The 22,947-nt window shown below is 42.6% G+C and overlaps 1 protein-coding gene across 1 annotated transcript; it reads left to right on the top strand.

Moving 5' to 3' along the window:
- Positions 1 to 1,135: 1,135 nt before the first annotated feature.
- Positions 1,136 to 1,438, top strand: LOC136460452 (uncharacterized). The gene has a single exon (XM_066460140.1). It carries the CDS (start codon positions 1,136 to 1,138, stop codon positions 1,436 to 1,438), a length of 303 nt encoding a protein of 100 aa, XP_066316237.1.
- Positions 1,439 to 22,947: the final 21,509 nt, after the last annotated feature.

Below are 22,947 nucleotides of genomic sequence, written 5' to 3'. Positions count from 1 at the left end.
ACCTGAAAGAGATCTTCATGGGAAACTTTTAGGGCACATACGCACATCCGAGGAACCCATGGGATCTCAAAAACTACCAACAAAAGTCTAGGGAAACTCTTCATAGGTATATTCAGCTCTTCTTTTGGTAGTGCAACGAGCTGCCGAACGTCGACGACGCCAATGTCATAGGAGCCTTCCTGTCTAGGACCACCTATGAGTCCCTAGTTCACAAGCTAGGAGTAAGGGCCTGCAACCACCAAGGAGCTCCTCGACATTGCCAGCATCCATGCCTTAGGCGAGGAGGTGGCCGGAGCGATCTTCAACTGCCCCAAGGGTAAGGCAAAGCAGGACGAGGGCACTAGCGAAGGCGCCTCCAACCTTCACACCAAGAAGAAGAACAAGCAGCGGTGTAAGGGCTCGCTCATGGCCACCACCGACTGCAATGTGGGTCGGAAGCCCACTGAGGGCACCATGGACCACTTCAAGAAGCTGCTTGAAGGACCATGTCTGAACCATGCTTTCCCCGTCAAGCATCTATACAAGGATTGCGGTCTCATGAAGCGGTTCTTGTCTAGAGGCTCCAACAAGGGGGCATAGGAAGGACCCCAAGCCATCCATGGACAGCACCGAGGGGAAGGACGGTGGCTTTCCAACACTGAATGGATGCCTCATGATCTTTGGATGGTCAACGGCCTATGACTCCAAGCGTTGCTAGAAGCTCGCACATCATGAGGTCTATACGACCGAGCCGGCCATGCCTATGTTCCTCCGATGGTCAGAGTCCTCCATAACCTTTGATCGGACCAACCACCTAGAGAGTGTCCCATAACCAGGGATATATCCGCTCATGGTCGACCTAATCATCGACATGAAGCAGCTCACCAAGGTACTAATGGATGGAGGCAGTAGCCTCAACATCATGTACGTTGAAACACTCGACGCCATGGGCATCGACCGATCACGCATCTGATTGACTAGAGCATCTTTCCATGGCATCATGCCTAGAAAGTAGGCCAAGCCACTTGGGTAGATTGATCTAGCCATCACCTTTGGGGATCCGACTAATTATAGGATGAAGACCCTTACCTTTGAGGTGGTCGGGTTCCACAAAACCTACCATGCCATCCTAGGACGTCCATGCTATGCAAAGTTCATGGATGTCCCCAACTACACCTATCTAAAGTTGAAGATGCCAGGACCATGCAGGGTCATCACCATCGGCATCTCCTTCCAGTGCGCCTATGAGTGCGAGGTCGAGTGTTGTGAACATGCCGTGATAATTGTCGCCTCTAAGGAGCATGCTGCCATCAGGAAGGAGGTCACCGAAGAAGCACTTGAACCTAAACAGTCGGCCAGGTCTTTTGAGCCTGTAGTGGGCGCCAAGGAGGTCCTCATAGACCCCAGTGGCTCTAAGGGTAAAGTGGTGCACATTGGCACCATGCTTTCCTCCAAATAGGAAAGCACGCTCGTCGACTTTCTCTGCACCAATAGAGACATCTTTGTATGGAAACCCTCAGACATGCCAGGCATTCTAAGAGAAGTTGCTAAGCATGTCTTGAAGATCAGGCCCTCCATGCACTAGAAGGTGATGTTGGAACAGCACCACGGATCCATTGGAGGTGGGAGCGGATGGATGCGAGCTCAATGGCGGCGGAGATGCGGAGGCAGGAAACCTAAGCATTGGCGACAGTGGTGTAGCTATGGAGGCTAGGATGTAGGCATACATATGAAACCTAGAGGGCTAACCCTTTGGTTTTATAGGGGCGACGGGTGCAGGAAACCAACCGCCTACATTGATCTCCACGCCTGCCACGACCTATCACCACGTCTCATCACGGGGCATGCACACACAACCTATGGTCATCCCCTTGAAAAATGCGCTGGACATTTTGTCTCCCTAAATAGGCCATGACCCATCATAGGTAAGAGGGATATGGAGCTAAAAATGCTCCTATGGCCCGTCTATGCCCAGGAGTTCGAAGGTTGGCCCACCGATGGGTTCGACAACTGCTCTAGGCACTTTAAGAGTGAGGGGTGGAAAGGGATGGGCCCACTAGTGGCTAGTACCCAGGCGCATAAGTGTCATGGGTGTCCTGGCCCATGTTCGAGCCTTGGGCGGATTCAATCCATGGTTTTCCTTAAAGAAAGGCAGAGAGCCCTCGGGATCGATCGAACGGACTTGAGAACTATATGGATTGAATGCTGAGAATCTAGAGTCGGTCACCAGCTGACCCAAGTTGGACCCCCATGAATAGGATGTTAGGGCCCCACTTGGACTAGCCCATTAATAACTCACCGAGCACCGTGGCTCGTCCGTAGAGGAAAATCATGGCATGGCTCAGCCCCTCCATTTTTATTAGAAAAAACACTTGAGGGAAAACGATCATGAAGACGAGCTACCCCTCGACCGAACCCCTGCTACATGCGGGGGCTCAAGGAAAGTTGGACCCACAAGGAGACCGAACGCACGGTCACAGAACGATAGACCCTCGTAGGGGTCAAAATCAGGAAAAACTTTTTTCGACCCACCAAATCTCATGGCTATACCCCCTGAGAGGCCCGATCACGACAAAATGGAATCACCATCCCCAAGACATGCCATGGGTGACAAGAAAAGGCCAAGGCCCTTAGTGTCCTCCCATTCGAAAAAGCCTTCGAAGGAGTATTCTACTCCTCCGCTGGCTTGGGGGCTATAGTTAGGGACCAATACTAGGGTACCTGAAGAGGAGCTAATGGTCATCAACATTGATTCAACCGAGCAGTCAAGAGTGCGCCTACAGCTCCAACTGACCCCCAGGTGCATGGGCTCTGCCTCGACTAACCCCAAGGCCATGATCTCCGCCTTGACCGACCTCTGAGGACGGGCTCCACCTCGCTCGACCCCGAGGCCACAATCTCCGCCTCGCTCAACCCTAAGGCCATGATCTTCACCTCGCCTAACCCCAAGGTTGCGATCTCTACATCACCTTGACCCCAAGGCTACGATCTCTGCCACACTCGACCCCAAGGCAGCGATCTCTAGCTCTACCTCGCCCAACCCTAAGGCCATAGGCTCTGCCTGGTTGATTATCCATGTGCAACAAATCCATATTAGGATAAATATCTCCCACTGTACAATCTCCTGATGAAGTATTGTCCTCTTGGTATGCCTCCTGACATCTCATCTGTACTTGTTCATGGATTGGTTGTTTTTCGTCGAACTCTTCAACATCAAATATATGTTAGTGGCCAAATTCTTGTACCACTCGCCAACATGGACCTAACTTTGTATCTTCCAAGAAAAATACTTGTGAAGCTTCTATGGCTAGAATGAAAGGATCATTCTTATACCATCGGCCTTCGATGTTAATGCTCTTGAAGTAACCATCATGTTTCATCTGGTATGTCCTTCCCTCAAGATTGTACCATTGACACCGTAATAAGATAATAGATCTATCTCCTTTGCTGTTTCTAGTGTAATTCAACTCAATAATGTCTATGATTGTCCCATAGAAGTTAATAGTGTCATCATTATGAGTAACTGTAGTCTTGATGGTGGAGTTTTGTGTTTTCTTGTGTGCCTCACGACCCATAGTGTGGTACCATACCCCATTGATTATGCAGGTTGTGTATGATCGCACACACCTATCCAACCGACATGCGAGTGAGTACAGGTCTTCATCAACATTTGTTGTGCCTTTGTATTTCAATCTAGTAATCTATAGGAAAACACAGAGAATTGGTGAGTTTGAAAATTTATTGTATCATAAATGATTCAGCCAGGTTGTAAAAGTAGCATGCACATGTTTCTCAAACCATGCAGCGAATTGTGTTGACATCATTTTTCAATATTGTTGACCTGTTGTTGTTCCAATTCTGCCCTATACATGTTGCAAAGGAAGAAGTTAAATAGTTTATTGTGACACTAATATTGAATAAAGGTGGCAGAAATAAAATGACAACAATTACTCACTCTTTTGTATTCATCAACCTCTTCGCAATTATTTAGAACAAACCAAACCATGGAGGCATAGTCATTATCTTGGTAATGAAGTTTTAAAGCACCCAACAGGTTAATACCATGACCAAAAATAGAGAAATCATTGGGTGAGATGTTCTGTGCTCCATCTAAGTTTCTTTCAGGCCTAGTGAACTTAGTAATAATTTCACTAAAATATGTTGAGCATTGGGTCATATACTCATAGGCAGTGTATGCCTTTGTAATAGATCCTTCAGGTCTTGCTTTATTGCTGAAGAAACGCTTAAAGGTGCCCAATCTTCTCTCAATGGGATACATCCATCCATACTGAACCTGTCCCCTAAGGAGTGCCTCATCGGGTAAGTGTACTCCTAGGTGAACCATAACATTGAAGAATGCAGGAGGATAAATTTTCTCTAGTTTGCAAAGGATAATTACAATATCTTTCTTCATCTGGTGTAGTGCATCAACCTTTAGAGTTTTTGAGCAAAGTGGTCTAAAAAACTACCCAATTCAGCAATTACTTCATATACATCTTTGCGCACCAAACCGAGAAGGCCAGCTAGTAAAATACGCTGCAGCAGTATATGATAGTCATGTGTTTTTAGCCCATGCATTGTTCCTCCCTCCATATTAACACATCTTGTTATATTAGAGGCATAGCCATCTAGAAATTTAATATTGCTAACAAACTGCAAGAACTTCTTTGCTTCTGGCGTTAGAATGTAACAAGCTTTGGGCTTTGTGGACAAATTACCAGCTTCTTCCAGCAAATGAAGCTCTTTTCTTATACCTTTGTCTTCCAAATCTAGTCTAGCAGCGACCGTGTCCTTTGTCTACTTTGGAGTATTAAGTAGAGTTGACAAAATATTTTCACATATGTTTTTCTCTATGTGCATAACATCTAGGTTGTACTGTAGCTTCAATTTTGACCAGCATGGCAAATCATACAAGCTAACCTTGAGAAGCCATACTGGTTCTCCATTACGGCATTGTTTTCTTATTTTCTGCTTATCAGGATTCTTGCCTAGAACACAGGAAACTTCATCCAACCTTGCCATAACCTCATATGCACTAAATTTCCTTGACTGCTTTCTATTTTCATGGTGGCCATTGAAAGATCTGTTTTTCCTCTAGGGATGGTCATTTGGGAGGAAACGTCTATAACCTTTGAACCCAATTTTGTTTCTCAAACATTCGGAGCATGGATTCTCATCATAGTGCACACATGCAAAGTAACCCCTAGTGGTTCTGCATGACATGGTGCCTAATGTATGGTAGTCAGTGATTCCCCATAGAATCGCTACACGCAGACTAAAATCTTTACCTTAATATGCATCATAAGTAGAGACACCCTCCCAAAGGGTAAGCATGTTTGCTATCAAAGGCTGCATGAACACATGGAAATCTTTGCCTGGTGATTTTTTGCCTGGAATAATTAAAGCAAGCATATAATTGGAATGGTCCATACACATCCATGATGGAAAATTGTATGGAACCACTATCATTGGCCAAATGCTATATGAATTGGTCATCTGACCAAATGGGTTAAATCCATTAGTAGCAATGGCTTACCTCAAACTGCGGGGATCATCTGCAAAAGACTTGAAAGTATCATTGAATTCTTTCCAAGCTTCTCCATCAGTAGGATGTCTCATTTCATTTTCAACTGGTACCCTCTTATCCTTGTGCCATCTTGCATACTATGCCCACTGCTTTGAGATAAAAAGCCTTTGAAGGCGTGGAATTATTGGAAAGTAATGCATGACCTTGTGAGGAACTTTCTTTCTACCCTCCTTATTCACTTTCCATCTTGATTCACCACAAACTGGGCAATGATCATCATTTTCATGGTCCTTCCAGAATAAGGCACAATCATATTTGCACACATGAATAGCAACATAAGCAAAACCAAGTTTCCGAAGTAGAGCTTTAGTTTCGTTATAGGACTTAGAGAGGCTAGGAACATTCTTCAATGATGTTGAAAGCAACTCAAGGAATGCATTGAACCCAGAATTTGTCATCTGATTGTACACTTTTATATGCAGCAGTTTAATAATGAAAGTCAACCTAGACTCCTCAGTGCTACCTAGATAAAGTTCACGCTTTGCCTCTTCCATGATTTCTCGATATATGTTACCACCGAAGCCATGGCTTGCTGCGGTGTACAAATCTTGAATCAACCCCTGAACTCCCCGTGCACTATCTTCTATGACATCTTCAGCTTGTCCTTCATCATCAAGTGGAGCCTAGCCATTTCCATCCCATGATATATCTTCAATACCAACAGAGAGTGTGCCATCATCTTGTTCAACATCATTATCTCCCTCTCTATGGTCAATCCACCTTGTATAGCACCTAGAAATACCATTGATGTGGATATCCTCCTCTACCTCCTCTTGACTTTTTTCTATTTGGTTCAAGCATCGATAGCATGGGCACTTGATTTCCTCATCTGCACTAAATCTATTTCTGACATGTTCCATGAATTGTTCAACACTAGACATATAGGGATCACTAAATGGTGCACTGTTATAAATCTAGCTTCTATTCATCTCGACCTGGATAAATTTAGGTGCCAAAATGTTACAAATCGAGCTTCTATTCTTCAATTCAACTATGGTCTGGCCCGATTCTCACAGGGCAACGGATACCACTACGTCAGGATGGGGGTAGGGGTTCAGGGGTTTTCTTGATCTGTGTGAGAAGATCTTTTTCTTAAAGGGAAAACCTAGGGGCCGTCATAACCCCCGTAGGTTGAGTTTTTTTGCAGGCACTGCAATAACAAATCTAAAGGGGAAGAGCTATGGTTGACTCAACTCACCTAGCACAATGGTCGATGAGGCAGCAGCTACCAGCTGGGGTGGCCGACGAGGCTGCTGGTAGGGGGGAGGGGGGCAAGGCAGTAGGGGGGGCAGTGATGCAGCAACTAGGGTGGCCAAAGAGGCTCCAGCAGGGGTGACCCACGAGGGAGTAGCTAGACCGATGAGGCAGTAGCTGGGGTCACCGGCAATAGGCTACTAGGTGGGGTGGATGATGAGGCTATAGGTGGCTTTGCCAACAAGACTGCTCATAGGGGGGCCAGCGAGGCTATAGGTGGGGTCTCCAGTAAGATGGCAGGTTGGTGGTCGGTGACAAGAGTGGTTGGCCAGAGCTCATGTGGCTGACCTCTGCCCTCTGCAACTCTGCTTCTTAGCCATAGCATGCTAAGTACCCCCTAGTAATGACATGTGGACCCTACATGCTAATGAGCCTTGACTGCCATATGGGTCCAATGTTTGAATGACATGTGGGCCCTGCATGTTAATTAGCTCTCTTGTAATGAATTCATTGTGCAAACATCATTTCTCTTTTTAATCTATGGCAAAAAGTTGTAACTAGTATTTCTCCCACATACTAACTCCAAATGTGATGATTTTTTCCTAAAATTTTCTAAAATCATGATTTATCAATTTATTGCATTGATTTTGGTCATATTTTCACGTAACAAAGTTTCAACAATTCAAAATTTGAATTTCAAAAAAATGACAACTTTAAACCAGATTTTGAAACACTAAATGATTTTAGCTAAAAACTCATGAAAATAAAAAGTTGTATAACTCATCAAGATCTATAACTTTTATTTTGGTCATTTGTTCATCCGACAAAGTTATAGTAACCTTATTCACAAATTTTATGTATCTCTCTTATAGTTTATGAGATATGTAAAATTTGTGAACTATGTTACTGTCGAGGACCAATACTAGGGTACCCGAAGAGGAGGAGCTAATGGTCATCAACATTGATTCAACCGAGCAGTCAAGAGCGCGCTTATTGCTCCAACCGACCCCTAGGTGCACAGGCTTCGCCTCGTCATACCTCCGGGGGTGGGCTCCACCTCGCCCGACCCCAAGGCTGTGATCTCTGCCTCGCCCAACCCCGAGGCCACAATCTCCACCTCGCCCAATGTCTGTGGGTGGGCTCCACCTCGCCTGACCCTAAGGCCATGATCTCTGCCTCGCCTGACCCCAAGGCCACGATCTCTGCCTCGCCTAACACTGAGGCCATGATCTCTGCCTAGCCCAACCTCTAGGGTCGAGCTCTGCCTCACCTGACCACAAGGCCATAGGCTCTGCCTCGCCAAACCCCTTAGGTGCGGGCTCTATCTCACTCGACGGGGACCCATACTGCTGCCAACCACTCTAGGTCCAAGCGTATGGGCCTAGGTCAAAACTCTTACACCAAGGAAGAGATTGGCACGCCCCGATGTAACCTATGGACATGGCGGGCCATACCTAAGGATTCACATCAAGAAATCATCGGGTGTACCGGTGCTATTCTGCCTAACCCTCGTACGAACACTAACAGGCGCGTCAGTTTACCATGACATCCGCCAGGATGGAGTGGAGCGCCATGACCAGTGGATGACGCCTGCGTATGGCACTAGTGACGGACAGGACCACGATGTGGAGCCATCCCTGTTATTGCATTGATTTTGGTCATATTTTCACATAACAAAGTTTCAACAATTCAAAATTTGAATTTCAAAAAAATGACAACTTTAAACCAGATTTTGAAACACTAAATGATTTTAGCTAAAAACTCATGAAAATAAAAGTTGTATAACTCATCAAGATCTACAACTTTTATTTTGGTCATTTGTTCATCCGACAAAATTATAGTAACCTTATTCACAAATTTTATGTATCTCTCTTATAGTTTATGAGATATGTAAAATTTGTGAACTATGTTATTATCGGGGACCAATACTAGGGTACCCGAAGAGGAGGAGCTAATGGTCATCAACATTGATTCAACCGAGCAGTCAAGAGCACACTTACAGCTCCAACCGATCCCTAGGTGCGCGGGCTCCGCCTTGCCCAACCCCGAGGCCACGATCTCCACCTCGCCCAATGTCTATGGGTGGGCTCCACCTCGCTCAACCCTAAGGCCGCGATCTTTGCCTTGCCCGATGTGGCAGAACCTCCTAAATTATAGGACCCACATGCACCTATCACTGTCCAACGACCTCTGACGACTATGCATATGTTCCTGGTAACTTAAGAAGACTGTCGGGTGTCCTCGGAGAACCCTGAATCATCCATGATTTCCGAGCAGGATCCCATTACAGAGTCATTGCAGTATTACAACATTTATTCAAATATCTACATCAGAGTAAATTAGCGAAAGTCTTACGATAACTTAGTTTACAAACCAGTTGTTTCAAACCTTACAAACTAAGTTCGATAATTATTACAAACCATAGTAGTAGTGGAGTGGCATTAGTAATATAATATAAACACACAATATAAGTATCCTGCCCGAGGATCACACATTCACTTATCATCATCGACCTGAACAATAGTCATGCAGCACGGTCCCAAACAGACCTGCTCATGAGGCTCACCTGCAACAAGGGTCAACGAACCTTGAGTACAAAAGTACTCAACAAGACTTAACCAAAATAAAAACTGAGAAGACTCAGGAATGCAGGCTTAGGGATTCAAGGTATGGCTTTCGCAATAGTCAAAGTTCTTTTGCATAAAAGCTCTTTAACAAAATTCTTTATATCAACATTTTTATCTTCAAAAAGATCATATACAAAGCTGACATGATCCATAATGAGATCATGAAACTTCATATCCAACACTTTCTCAAACCTTACTCAAGTTCCAGTTATTAACTACGATGATGAACAGTGAGTTGAGTCTCCATAACCGAGGAGCAACGATGATTCAAACCAATTAAAACCCAGCTGGGAATTTTAGACCACACGACATATGCAGGTCCCTGACCTACATATACCAACCTGTCCTCAGATCCTCTAAAACAAGAATGGGTCCACGCCACCTGAGAATACCATACTCCACCATTCTAGCCCATGGCCACGTGGGTACACGCTACTCTCGCCATCTCTCCACTCCTAGTGCGTGAGTAGCCAATCTCATAATAGAATAGCTGAGTTAAGGCTTACCGGAGTATGTGGTTAGTACTATAAAGTCTCACCTCATGCAATTCAACAATGGACGGACCTTAATCGAAACAGGCGGAAAGAACTCGCTCACAAGACCTCCACATCTTATGGCTCTCACACACCGAGTCCGCCTGGTCTAGATTTATTACTCCACATGCTTATATTTCATGATAACATAAGTAACCAAATGTAACCAAAGATTTATTTAAAACTCGCGGGTGATAGGTAATCACCCAACTTTTATCTGTCTAAGTATGGCTAAGCATAACTAGGCAATTATGAATGAAAACTAGTAACAAGGTAGATGGGGAAAAACAAGGTTGGTAATGCACCAATTAGGTTTTCATTTAACTCCTAATCACTTAATGCAGTAATGAAAAACAAAAGCGAAATCAACTTGCAAAACACAAGGAAGGTTTAAATGCATCCGGGGCTTGCCTTGATTCACGGAAAAGTTAGGTTCCTACGACGTTCCACAATTATCATATCCGACCTCAACAGATGGATTAACTTCCTCCACAACTTGATTAACTACCATATGTTCACCTTCGTTCACTACACGTAGTAATAATGCCGTGTTTAACATGATGCAGGATACAAAACATGATGCTCAATGGTGAATGCCAAATTAACAACTTGAATACAACTTTCCTTCGCGGTACAGTTACAAGTCAGGACTAACTAAACCTATTTCATAACACATACTTCCATTGCCAAGGATCATTACCAACTAATGACCCAAGGTCGTCACTCAATCCAAAATTCAAACAAAACCTAAATCATTAAAGGTTACTATTTGCTTTTATGAATTAATTATTTAATTCAAAATTATGAAATAAATCAACTTATTCCAATTGAGCTCAAAATTTTTGTAAATGCTCATCACATGATAATTAAGTGGCAAAACAATTTTCATAATTTTTTGGATAATTAAATAAGCCTAGAAAAATCATGGAAACCCATTTATTAATTAATTGAGCAATTTTTATCACATTCAACAAATACTAAAAAACAACATTTCATATTTTTCTTAAATAATATACATCACAAAGAGGTCACACAAACAATTTCATAATTTTTGGAGCTCTAAATAAATCTACACAAAAATAACAAATCACATCACTATTTATTCAAACCTGAAAAAGGAAAAATTCCATTTTGAAACACTGATTCACTGACAACCCGACCCCACATGTCATCTCCTACCTCCCGCGTTGACCGCGGCGGCGACGGCTCTGACCAACAAAATCTCGCCGACGACGAGATCACCGGCGACGGCAAAGACACCAACATGCTCCCCACTACCATGCGCACCTATTGATGTCACTAATTGCATCGATCGCTGCACAAAACGAGCATGGCATCGACCATGGTGGCCACGACTGCACAACGGTGCTATGCCGGCGACAGGAGACTGGTAACGGTTAAACAAACAGCACAGGAAGGTTCAGCATCTCACCACGAACATGCTCGAGCAGGAATTAAGGCCGAAGAAGCAACGGTGAAGCAAGGCGGCGTTCACAGCGGTCAAGGCGGTGCGAGCAATGGCGACGGCGGTGTTCCAGTGGCTGTGGTGGACAAAACGATCAAACAACTAGTCATAGAGCATCACAGGATCAAGGCAAAGCTGGAGCTACCATGATCAAGGAAAGAGGCACACCGTGGAGCGCTGGCCATGACGGCGCAAGCACAACGGTGAGGTTGCCGGCCGCGGGGAAGAAAGGCGCACACAGCAGGTTCTCAGCAAATTCAAGCGACCAAGATTGGTTGGCTGGGTTCACAAGGAGGAGACAGAGCTAGGACAAGCTTGGCTGTGACGGTGGAGCACTACGGCGATGGCGTGGGCTCGACGGAGATGATTGGCGACGACAGGAAAAGTAGAGGACGAGAAAGGAGACAAACGGCGACGGCACAAGCTATATAAGACGGCCAGGAAGCAAGAGGAAGCTATGAAGGAGCCTTTCCCATGCCAGCGCGAAGTCAAGGACGGCCTTGCGTGTGCCTGGAACCGAGAAGAAAGCCGCCGGCGATGAGTTGGCTTTGGTGGCTACTGTTCACCAAAATTACCAAATTGCCACATGGTTAAAAACACAAATTACTCCCAAATTTATATAATAACTCAAAAATCTCCAAAAATAAAAGTTGTTCAAAATCCAATGTTCTAAAACTTTGCTTTTACAACCACCCCCTAATTTGGTCTACATTTTGAAATGCAAATTTGAATTCAAATAGGGGACATTTTAAAGAATTTCGCCTTTTCAAATTACTTCAAATTTTTCATAACAACTTTGAAAACTCCAAAAACAACTTTTGTATAACTTGACAAGCTCTACATTTTTGCTTTTAGACTCAACCCCAAAATGTGCTTAGATTTTGAAATGGGTTTTTTAGGGTAGGATTTAAATACTGAAAATCAGGGTTTTCTTGAAAATTCAAATCCAAACAAAACTTTGAACTTGATTCAAACAATACAATTCATCACATACAACATAAAGGTAAGCTTGTTTTAGTGTATGCATATCAAAATTTTCACTAACACATGAATGATGTGCTATGCATATGATGACATGACAGGTTTTAGTATTTAAACATCCGAGGTGTTACAATCCTTCCCCCTAAAAGAAATCTCGCCCCAAGATTCAAAGTCATAGAGTAAGTAATGGAAAAGGAAATGTGTCAGTCCAAAAACATCCAAAACTTGTCCATAAAACAGCTAGGGTCCCTTTACAAAACACAATTTGTAACGACCGAGCTCAACTAACATTACTCTATATTGACGCAAGAAACTCTGGAAACTTTTCTAGTAAGTAATCTTCGGATTCCCAAGTAGCTTCTTCTTTAGAATGTTGATTCCATTGTGTCTTGTAGAACTTGATTGTCCTTCTTTGAGTAACATAATCTTTCTGATCTAGAACTCGAATAGGATATTCAGAATAGGTCAAATCAGGTTCAAGTTCCACTCCTTCAACCTCAACATTCTGCTCAGGCACTCGGAGACACTTCTTCAATTGAGAAACATGGAACACATCATGTACAGCTAAAAGATGTTCTGGTAACTTCAAGCGATATGCCACCTTTCCATACCTCTCTAAAATTTGAAATGGTCCAATATAACGAGGTGCCAACTTGCCTTTAACACCAAAATGGGTAACTCCCTTCATTGGTGATACCTTCAGATATACAAAATCTCCCTTGTTAAACACCAATGGTCTACGTCGTTTATCTGCGTAACTCTTTTGTTGGGACTAAGCTATCTTCAAATTACTTTATATTTGCCTCACCTTGTCTTCTGTTTCTTTCACAAGGTCAACTCTAAAGAACCTTCTTTCTCTAGGCTCAAACCAACTCAGTGATGTTCTGCATCTATGATCATAGAGTGCTTCAAATGGAGCCATTCTAATGCTCTCCTGATAACTATTATTGTATGAGAATTCAGCCAAAGGTAGACATTCATCCCACTTATTGGAATAGTTAAGGACACAACACCTTAACATATCTTCAAGTACTTGATTGACCCTTTTAGTCTGACCATCAATCTATGGGTGATAAGCTATACTATACAGGAGTTTCGTACCCATTGAAGCATGCAATTGTTTCCAAAAGCTAGAGATAAACTATGTACCCCTATTTGACACTATGGTCTTTGGTACTCCATGTAGACTCATGATTCTTGCTAGATACATCTTGGCATACTAGATAGTAGGATATATACTCTTGACTGGAAGAAAATGTGTTGACTTAGTTAGTCGATCCATAATAACCCATATTGAATCAAAACCTTTTGATGCCTTGGGTAGACCAACAATAAAGTCCATACTGATATCCTCCCACTTCCAAGCTAGAATAGGTAATGGCTATAACTCTCCAGCAGACCTCAAATGTATAGCTTTCACCTTTTGACAAGTATCACACTTTGCTATATACCGAGCAATTTCTATCTTCATTTTGGTCCACCAAAACCTCCGTTTCAAGTCATGGTACATCTTATTACTTCCTAGATGAATAGATAACCTAGTAGCATGTGCCTCTTCAAGAATTGACTGTCGCAACTCAGGAGCCTTTGGTACCACTAATCGATTCTTGAACCATAACACACCTTCCTCATCTACTTTGAAGCATTCCGCTTTCCCATTCCTGATTCTTTCTTTGATATGGGCTATACCCTTGTTTTCTTTCTAAGCAGCAATAATATGGTCTCGAATAGTGGCTTCAATAGTTATATTGGTCAAACTACCTTGTTGAATTACCTCTATACTCAACTTTTCCATCTCTTGGCATAAAGTCAAACCCATTGTTCTTACTGTCAGACAATTGCAATGACTCTTTCGACTGAGGGCATCTGCAACTATATTTGCTTTACCAGGATGGTAATGTACTTCCAAGTCATAATCTTTATTCAATTCTAACTATCTTCTCTGTCGCATGTTCAAATCCGATTGAGTAAAGATATACTTTAAACTCTTGTGATCTGTATAAATATGGCACATATTACCAAGCAGGTAATGTTGCCAAATCTTCAGAGCATGGACAACTGCTGCTAACTCTAGATCATGAGTGGGATAGTGCTCTTCATGTTGCTTAAGTTGTCTAGAAGCATAGGCAATGACTCAGCCTTCTTGCCATCCAATACCAATACCCAAAGCATCACAATAAACATCAAATGACTTCTCGATATCAGGTTGGGCTAATACTGGTGCAGTGGTTAACAGCCTCTTCAAAGTCTGGAAAGCCTCTTCATAATCAGATGACCAGACAAACTTGACCTGGTTCTTTAATGACTCAGTGATGGACTTGGATACTCTAGAGAAATTTAGAATAAAACGATGGTAATACCCCACTAGTCCCAGAAAACTCCGAACTTGATAAACAGTGGTTGGTGGTTTCCAATCAAGCACATCCTTAACTTTGCTCGGATCAACAGCAACTCCTTCAGCTGATAAGACATGTCCAAGAAACTATACTTCCTTAAGCCAGAAGTCACACTTACTGAACTTGGCATATAGTTGATGTTCTCTCAAGCAGGTCAGGACAATTCTGAGATGTTCCGCATGTTCCTTCTTGTTCTTGGAATAAACTAGGATGTCATCAATAAACACCACTACAAATTTGTCTAGTTCAGGCATGAATACTAAATTCATCAGATACATGAAATGAGCTAGGCCATTTGTCAAACCAAAAGACATTACCAAGTATTTATATAATCCATATCTTGTGGTAAATGCCATTTTGGGAATATCTTTAGGCTTAATCTTGATTTGGTGATAGCCTGACCTCAAATCAATCTTGGAGAAAACTTTGGCTCTAGCCAGTTGATCAAAAAGCAAGTCTATCCAAGGGTAAAGGATACTTATTCTTAATGGTCACTTCATTCAACGGATGATAGTCAACACATAACCTCAGGGTCTCATCTTTCTTTTTCACAAAAATTGCAGGACATCCCCAAGGTGATGAACTAGGTTGAATAAACCCTTTCTTAATCAACTCTTGCAACTGAGTCTTCAACTCAGCTAATTTCTTGGGAGGCATCCTATAAGCTCTCTGAGATATCAGAGCTGTTCTAGGTTTTAACTCTATGTTAAACTAAACATCCCTATCAGGTGGTAGACCGGGTAAATCCTTAGGAAAAACATTAGGGAATTCACAAACTATTGGGATATCTCTAATCTCCTTGACAAAAGTTGCACAAACTCTTTCCACTGATCTTCTTAAGGTTGGAAGTTGGATAAGAAGCTAAGAATTACTTTTAGGCAAACTCACTCTTAATGTCCTATTCAAAGCATCTATAACAGCCTTATGCTGATACATCCAATTCATTCTAAAGATCACATCTATATATTGATCCTTGAGAATAATCATGGTAGTGGAAAAATATGCCCACCCAGGTTTATGGGTACCTGGTATACCATTTTCTTAGTACACAGACATCACTCGGGCGACTGTATAAAGAAATTTTCCTTTGTTTCCCCAATTGGAATTTCATGCTTTACGACAAAGGTTCTATTGATGAATGAATAAGATGCACCAGAATCAAAAAGCATAACAGCAGGGTGATCGGTGATAGGAAACATATCCATCATCACTGGCTCCCCTTCCGGAATTTCCCTAGCTTGAATATAGAACACCCGTCCTATCTTCCTTTCATCTTTGCCCTTCTGAGCACTCGGATTGTTGTTCTTGTTCTGTGCTTGACCCTGTTGTTGATTGGTAGGGGCCTTCTGAGAATTTGAATTATACTGTTTAGGGTACGAACATTCTTGGGAGAAATGACTAGACCTTCCACAATTGTAACATAGATAATTGTGACCCTATGACATTGGAGCATTGCCACTAGGAGCATTGGTCTGTTGTGGATTTTGGTAAGTTGTGGCAGGACGAACATTTGATTGTTGCCCGGCTTGGAACTATGGTGGACGATAAGGAGGACGATAATGGTTGACTAGATGATAGATTATCTTTTGCCTCTTTTGATTTCTACCAAAAGATCCAGATAGACCACTCTTTTTCTTCTTTATCTCCTTATACCGCCGATACTTTTCCTCAGAAGCAATTGCAATATTTACTGCCTCATGATAAGTAACATTGGTACATGTAGTCATCATTGTCTATAGTTTGGTATTTAGACCTCGCATGAACCATTTCTTTTTCTTGGCATCTGTATTGACATGTTCAGATGCATACTGTGACAGGTGATTGAATCTACCCACATATTGCATAACCGTTTGGTCCCCTTGCTTCAAAGCAAGGAACTCATCCAACTTCATGGCCATCACTCCTTCTAGAATATAATGAGCTCTGAAGGTAGTACGGAACTCAGCCCAAGTTATTGGAATGCTAGCTGGTTGCATAGCCACTAGATTTGCCCACCAAACACCTACTGCACCTCTAAGTTGTTGAGCGGCAAACATAGGTTTCTGCATCTCTATGCATGGAATAAGATCAAATTTCTGCTCCATAGTCCAAAGCCAATCATCAGCTTCCAATGGTTCATCGACCTTGGTAAACACCGGTGGTCTTGTATCTGTGAAATCAACATATGTAGCTTCATGCCGATTATGATTGCGGCCACGGTTTCCCTACACCATATTTTGATTACTCTGAGCTATCTCGCGAAGCAATCGAGCATTTTCAACAGTCACATTGATAAGGGCAGCAAAAGCATCAGCTAAATTTGGTGGAACTGGTGGTGGATCAGGAATACTGTCTTCATCTTATGACGTACCAGGAATATGCGAACCCCGCATATGGCCCATCTATTCATAACAAACCAAACTTAACTCATAAGCCTTTATTAAAAGATAAAAGAGCCTACTACAATGCATTACACTGGTTTCACTTATTTAAACACAAGTCCACACCCACACAAGACTACTAAACTTAACTAGATCTCACTATTTACAATTCTACTCTTCTCCTCGACCACGTCAAACTTCATGATCGGTATCCATTCTAGAAACATTTCCGCCTTCATTATCACTTTCATCTACCATCACTAATTCTTTTGGATCTTCTTCTTCTTCCTCTTCAAGTTCATCATTATCGGCAATGATGACACCAGGGTCCATTTCATCGGCTTGAGGTTCATGATTTGGATCTAGGAGGTTGCTCAGCCTATGGACTTCTTTATGCAAAGTCGTATTATGTTCTTCTAAATCTTCTACATAGAATTCTAGCTCATGAGTTCTAGCTCTAGCTACATCTTCTCTATACCAAGCTTCATTCCTTCCCTCCACCATATGAACTAACATACGTTCGTAGTTCCTATGAGCAGTGGTAAGACACCCCAATCTATCCCATAACTCGCCCACATGTATGGCATCCACAGCCCTATCTCTAGTAGCCTGAGCTAACTCTGCTGTAAGCCTCTGTATCTCTGCCTAGGGATCAGGCCTAGAGCTGCTACTACTAGCACCGTCATTCCTAGGGGCAAGCTGGTGACGAGGAACTCTTTTCGGTCCAATGGACTTACAGGGCGTTATCTTGGTACGAGCCATACTGTAGAAAGCAAGATTAATTCAAATAAGACAATCTAATCAAAGTCTAAAGAGCAGCCAGGATGGATTACATAACTCAACCCAGACTCACTACCCAACCTAGACTCAGAGGTGAAGGAAGTAACAAGTGAATTAATCATGATGCATGAATCGTTCTTACGAACAAAAACATCAAAGCTTATAAGGTACATAACAATAGTTATTTTTACATAGGGCATAATAAGATTACTACTCCACCACACAAAGCCTTTTTAATCAAATAAGGAATGGCGAGAATGAATTAAGATAAGTTAGAAGCAATTTGGACCAAATTAACAGGTTATATTTATTTGTCCCAAATTATTTTGAAGTTTTTGTAAAACAATACAACAAAGACTTTGTAACCTGTGGCTCTGATACCATTCTATGGCAGATTCTCCTAAATTATAGGACCCACATGCACCTGTCACGGTCCAATGACCTCTAACAACTATGCATATGTTCCTGGTAACTTAAGAAGACTGTTGGGTGTCCTCGGGGAACCCCGAATCATCCACGATTTCTAAGCAGGATCCCATTACAGAGTTATTGCAGTATTACAACATTTATTCAAATATCTACATCAGAGTAAATTAGCGGAAGTCTTATGATAACTTAGTTTACAAACCAGTTGTTTCAAACCTTACAAACTAAGTTTGATAATTATTACAAACCATAGTAGAAGTGGAGTGGCATTAGTAATATAATATAAACACACAATATAAGTATCCTACCCGAGGATCACACATTCACTTATCATCATCGACCTGAATAATAGTCATGCAGCACGGTCCCAAACAGACTTGCTCATGAGGCTCACCTGCAACAAGGGTCAACGAACCCTGAGTACAAAAGTACTCAACAAGACTTAACCGGAATAAAAACTGAGAAGACTCAGGAATGCAGGCTCAGGGATTCAAGGTATGGCTTTAGCAATAGTCAAAGTTCATTTGCGTAAAAGCTCTTTAACAAAATTCTTTATATCAACATTTTTATCTTCAAAAAGATCATATACAAAGCTGACATGAGCCATAATGAGATCATGAAACTTCATATCCAACACTTTCTCAAACCTTACTCAAGTTCCAGTTATTAACTACGATGATGAACAGTGAGTTGAGTCTCCATAACCGAGGAGCAACGATGATTCGAACCGATTAAAACCCAGCTAGGAATTCCAGACCACACGACATATGTAGGTCCCCAACCTACATATACCAACCTATCCTCAGATCTTCTAAAACAAGAACGGGTCCGCGCCACCCGAGAATACAGTACTCTACCATTCCAGCCCATGGCCACATGGGTACACGCTACTCTCACCATCTCTCCACTCCCAGTGCGCGAGTAGCCATTCTCATAATAGAATAGCCGGGTTAAGGCTTACCGGAGTATGTGGTTAGTACTACAAAGTCTCACCTCATGCAATTCAACAACAGACGGACCTTAATCGAAACAGGCGGAAAGAACCCACTCACAAGACCTCCACATCTTGTGGCTCTCACACACCAAGTCCGCCCGGTCTAGATTTATTACTCCACATGCTCATATTTCATGATAACATAAGTAACCAAACGTAACCAAAGATTCATTTAAAACTCGCGGGTGACAGATAATCACCCGACTTTTATCTGTCTAAGCATGGCTAAGCATAACTAGGCAATTACGAATGAAAACTGGTAACAAGGTAGATGGGAAAAAACAAGGTTGGTAATGCACCAATTAGGTTTTCATTTAACTCCTAATCACTTAATGCAGTAAAGAAAAACAAAAGCGAAATCAATTTGCAAAACACAAGAAAGGTTTAAATGCATCCGAAGCTTGCCTTGATTCACGGAAAAGTCAGGTTCCTGCGACGTTCCACAATTATCAGATCCGACCTCAACAGATGGATTAACTTCCTTCGCAACTTGATTAACTTTCACGTGTTCACCTTTGTTCACTATATGTAGTAATAATGACATGTTTAACATGATGCGGGATACAAAACATGATGCTCGATGGTGAATGCCAAATTAACAACTTGAATACAACTTTCCTTCACGGTACAGTTACAAGTCAGGACTAACTAAACCTATTTCGTAACACATACTTCCATTGCCAAGGATCATTACCAACTAATGACCCAAGGTCATCACTCAATCCAAAATTCAAACAAAACCTAAATCATTAAAGGTTACTATTTGCTTTTATGAATTAATTATTTAATTCAAAATAATGAAATAAATCAACTTATTCCAATTGAGCTCAAAATTTTTGTAAATGTTCATCACATGATAATAAAGTGGCAAAACAATTTTCATAATTTTTTGGATAATTAAATAAGCCTAGAAAAATCATGGAAACCCATTTATTAATTAATTGAGCAATTTTTATCACATTCAAAAAATATTGAAAAACAACATTTCATATTTTTCTTAAGTAATATACATCATAGAGAGGTCACACAAAAATTTTCATAATTTTGGAGCTCTAAATAAATCTACACAAAAATAACAAATCACATCACTATTCATTCAAACCTGAAAAAGGAAAAATTCCATTTTGAAACACTGAGTCACTGACAACCCGACCCCACATGTCATCTCCTACCTCCCGCGTTGACCACAGCGGTGATGGCTCTGACCGACGAAATCTCACTGACGACGAGATCACCGGCGACGGCAAAGACACCAACATGCTCCCCACTACCATGCGCACCTATTGATGTCACTAATTGCATCGATCGCTGCACAAAACGGGCATGGCATCGGCCATGGCGGCCATGACTGCACATCGGCGCTACACTAGTGATAGGAGATTGGTAACGGTTAAACAAACAGCATAGGAAGGTTTAGCATCCCACCACAAACATGCTTGAGCAGGAATTAAGGCCGGAGAAGCAACGGTGAAGCGAGGCGGCATTCATAGCGGTCACAGCGGTGCGAGCAATGGTGACGGCAGTGTTCCAATGGCTGTGGTGGACAAAACGATCAAACAACTAGTCATAGAGCATCATGAGATCAAGGCGAAGCTGGAGCTACCACAATAAAGGAAAGGGGCGCACCATGGAGCGCTGGCCACGACGGCGCAAGCACGACGGTGAGGTTGCCGGCCGCGGGGAAGAAAGGCGCGCACCGTAGGTTCCTAGCGAATTCAAGCGACCAAGGTTGGTTGGCTGGGTTCGCAAGGAGGAGACGGAGCTGGGACAGGCTTGGCTGCGACGGCGGAGCACTACGGCGACGGCGCGGGCTTGACGGAGATGATCGGCGACAATGGGAACAACAGAGGACGAGAAAGGAGACAAACGGCGACGGCACAAGCTATATAAGATGGCCAGGAAGCAAGAGGAAGCTACAAAGGAGCCTTTCCCATGCCAGCACAAAGCTGAGGATGACCATGCGCACGCCTGGAACCGAGAAGAAGGCCGTCGGCGATGAGTTGGCTTTGGTGGCTATTGTTCACCAAAATTACCAAATTGCCACATGGTTAAAAACACAAATTACTCCCAAATTTATATAATAACTCAAAAATCTCCAAAAATAAAAGTTGTTCAAAATCCAATGTTCTAAAACTTTGCTTTAACAACCACCCCCTAATTTGGTCTACATTTTGAAATGCAAATTTGAATTCAAATAGGGGACATTTAAAGAATTTCGCCTTTTCAAATTACTTCAAATTTTTCATAACAACTTTGAAAACTCCAAAAACAACTTTTGTATAACTTGACAAGCTCTACACTTTTTCTTTTAGACTCAACCCCAAAATGTGCTTACATTTTGAAATGGGTTTTTAGGGTAGGATTTAAATACTGAAAATCAGGGTTTTCTTGAAAATTCAAATCCAAACAAAACTTTGAACTTGATTCAAACAATACAATTCAACACATACAACATAAAGGTAAGCTTGTTTTGGTGTATGCATATCAAAATTTTCACTAACACATGAATGATGTGCTATGCATATGATGACATGATAGGTTTTAGTATTTAAACACCCGAGGTGTTACACCCGACCCCGAGGCCACGATCCCTGCCTCGCCCGACCCCGAGGCCATGATCTCCGCCTAGCCCAACCTCTAGGGGTGGGCTCTACCTTACCCGACCACGAGGCCATAGGCTCTGCCTCACTAGACCCCTTAGGTGCGGGCTCTGTCTCGCTCGATAGGGACCCATACCGCTGCCAACTACTCTAGGTCCAAGCATATAGGCCTAGGTCAAAACTCTTACACCAAGGAAGAGATCGATAGGCCTCGATGTAACCTATGGCCATGGCAGGCCATACCTAAGGATTCACATCAAGAACAACATCAAGTGTACCGGTGCTGTTCTGCCTAACCCTCGTACGAACACTAACAGGCGCGTTAGTTCACCACGACATCTGCCAGGATGGAGTGGAGCACCATGACCAGCGGATGACGCATGTGCATGGCACTAGTGACGGACAGGACTATGATGTGGAGCCATCCCTGTTAACATCTACAGGGTCAGCAGGACCCACATAAAGGAGAAGAAGGACTCGGCGATCCTGGAGGCCTTCCTCTCTCTCATTCTTCTCATTTTCCTCCGCTATAACCCAGCTTTCCCTTGGCCTATAAAAGAGAAAGTAGGGTGCCCCATGAAAGGGATCCTGAACTAATTGACCCATCAAGATCTGATACAGATCTGCACCAGAGCACAACATGAACACACAGCTGAGCAGCAATCGAGCTCTCAGCACCCACTCACTCCTTTCATCAGAGACATGGGATCCTTCCCCTCTCTCGCTCATTTGTAACCCCTACTATAAACTTTTGGTGCTAGGAACATGAACAGCAGCGATGAACTAGATGTAGGGACTTTCTGCCTAAACTAGTATAAACCTCGTGTCCTCTAAGCACACCATCTGAGCCAAAAGCGCAATAATATAAATTTACTCATCGGTGGTAAATTGAAACACCGATAGTTACTATCACTTTGTCAGATGAACAAATGGCCAAAATAAAAGTTGTAGATATTGATGAGTTGTGCAACTTTTATGTTCATGACTTTTCATTTGAAATTACTTAGTACCCTAAAATTTTCTTT

The sequence above is a fragment of the Miscanthus floridulus genome, chromosome 6 (assembly GCF_019320115.1).
Source record: "Miscanthus floridulus cultivar M001 chromosome 6, ASM1932011v1, whole genome shotgun sequence".
In the NCBI taxonomy this organism is placed as follows: Eukaryota; Viridiplantae; Streptophyta; class Magnoliopsida; order Poales; family Poaceae; genus Miscanthus; species Miscanthus floridulus.
The sequence above is the reverse complement of the archived record's forward strand: the minus strand, read 5'-3'. Positions and strand labels throughout refer to the sequence as shown.

What these genes read in the sequence shown, in the direction of transcription:
- LOC136460452 (XM_066460140.1), top strand. Translation starts at nt 1,136, where the DNA reads ATGGATGTCCCCAACTACACCTATCTAAAGTTGAAGATGCCAGGACCA.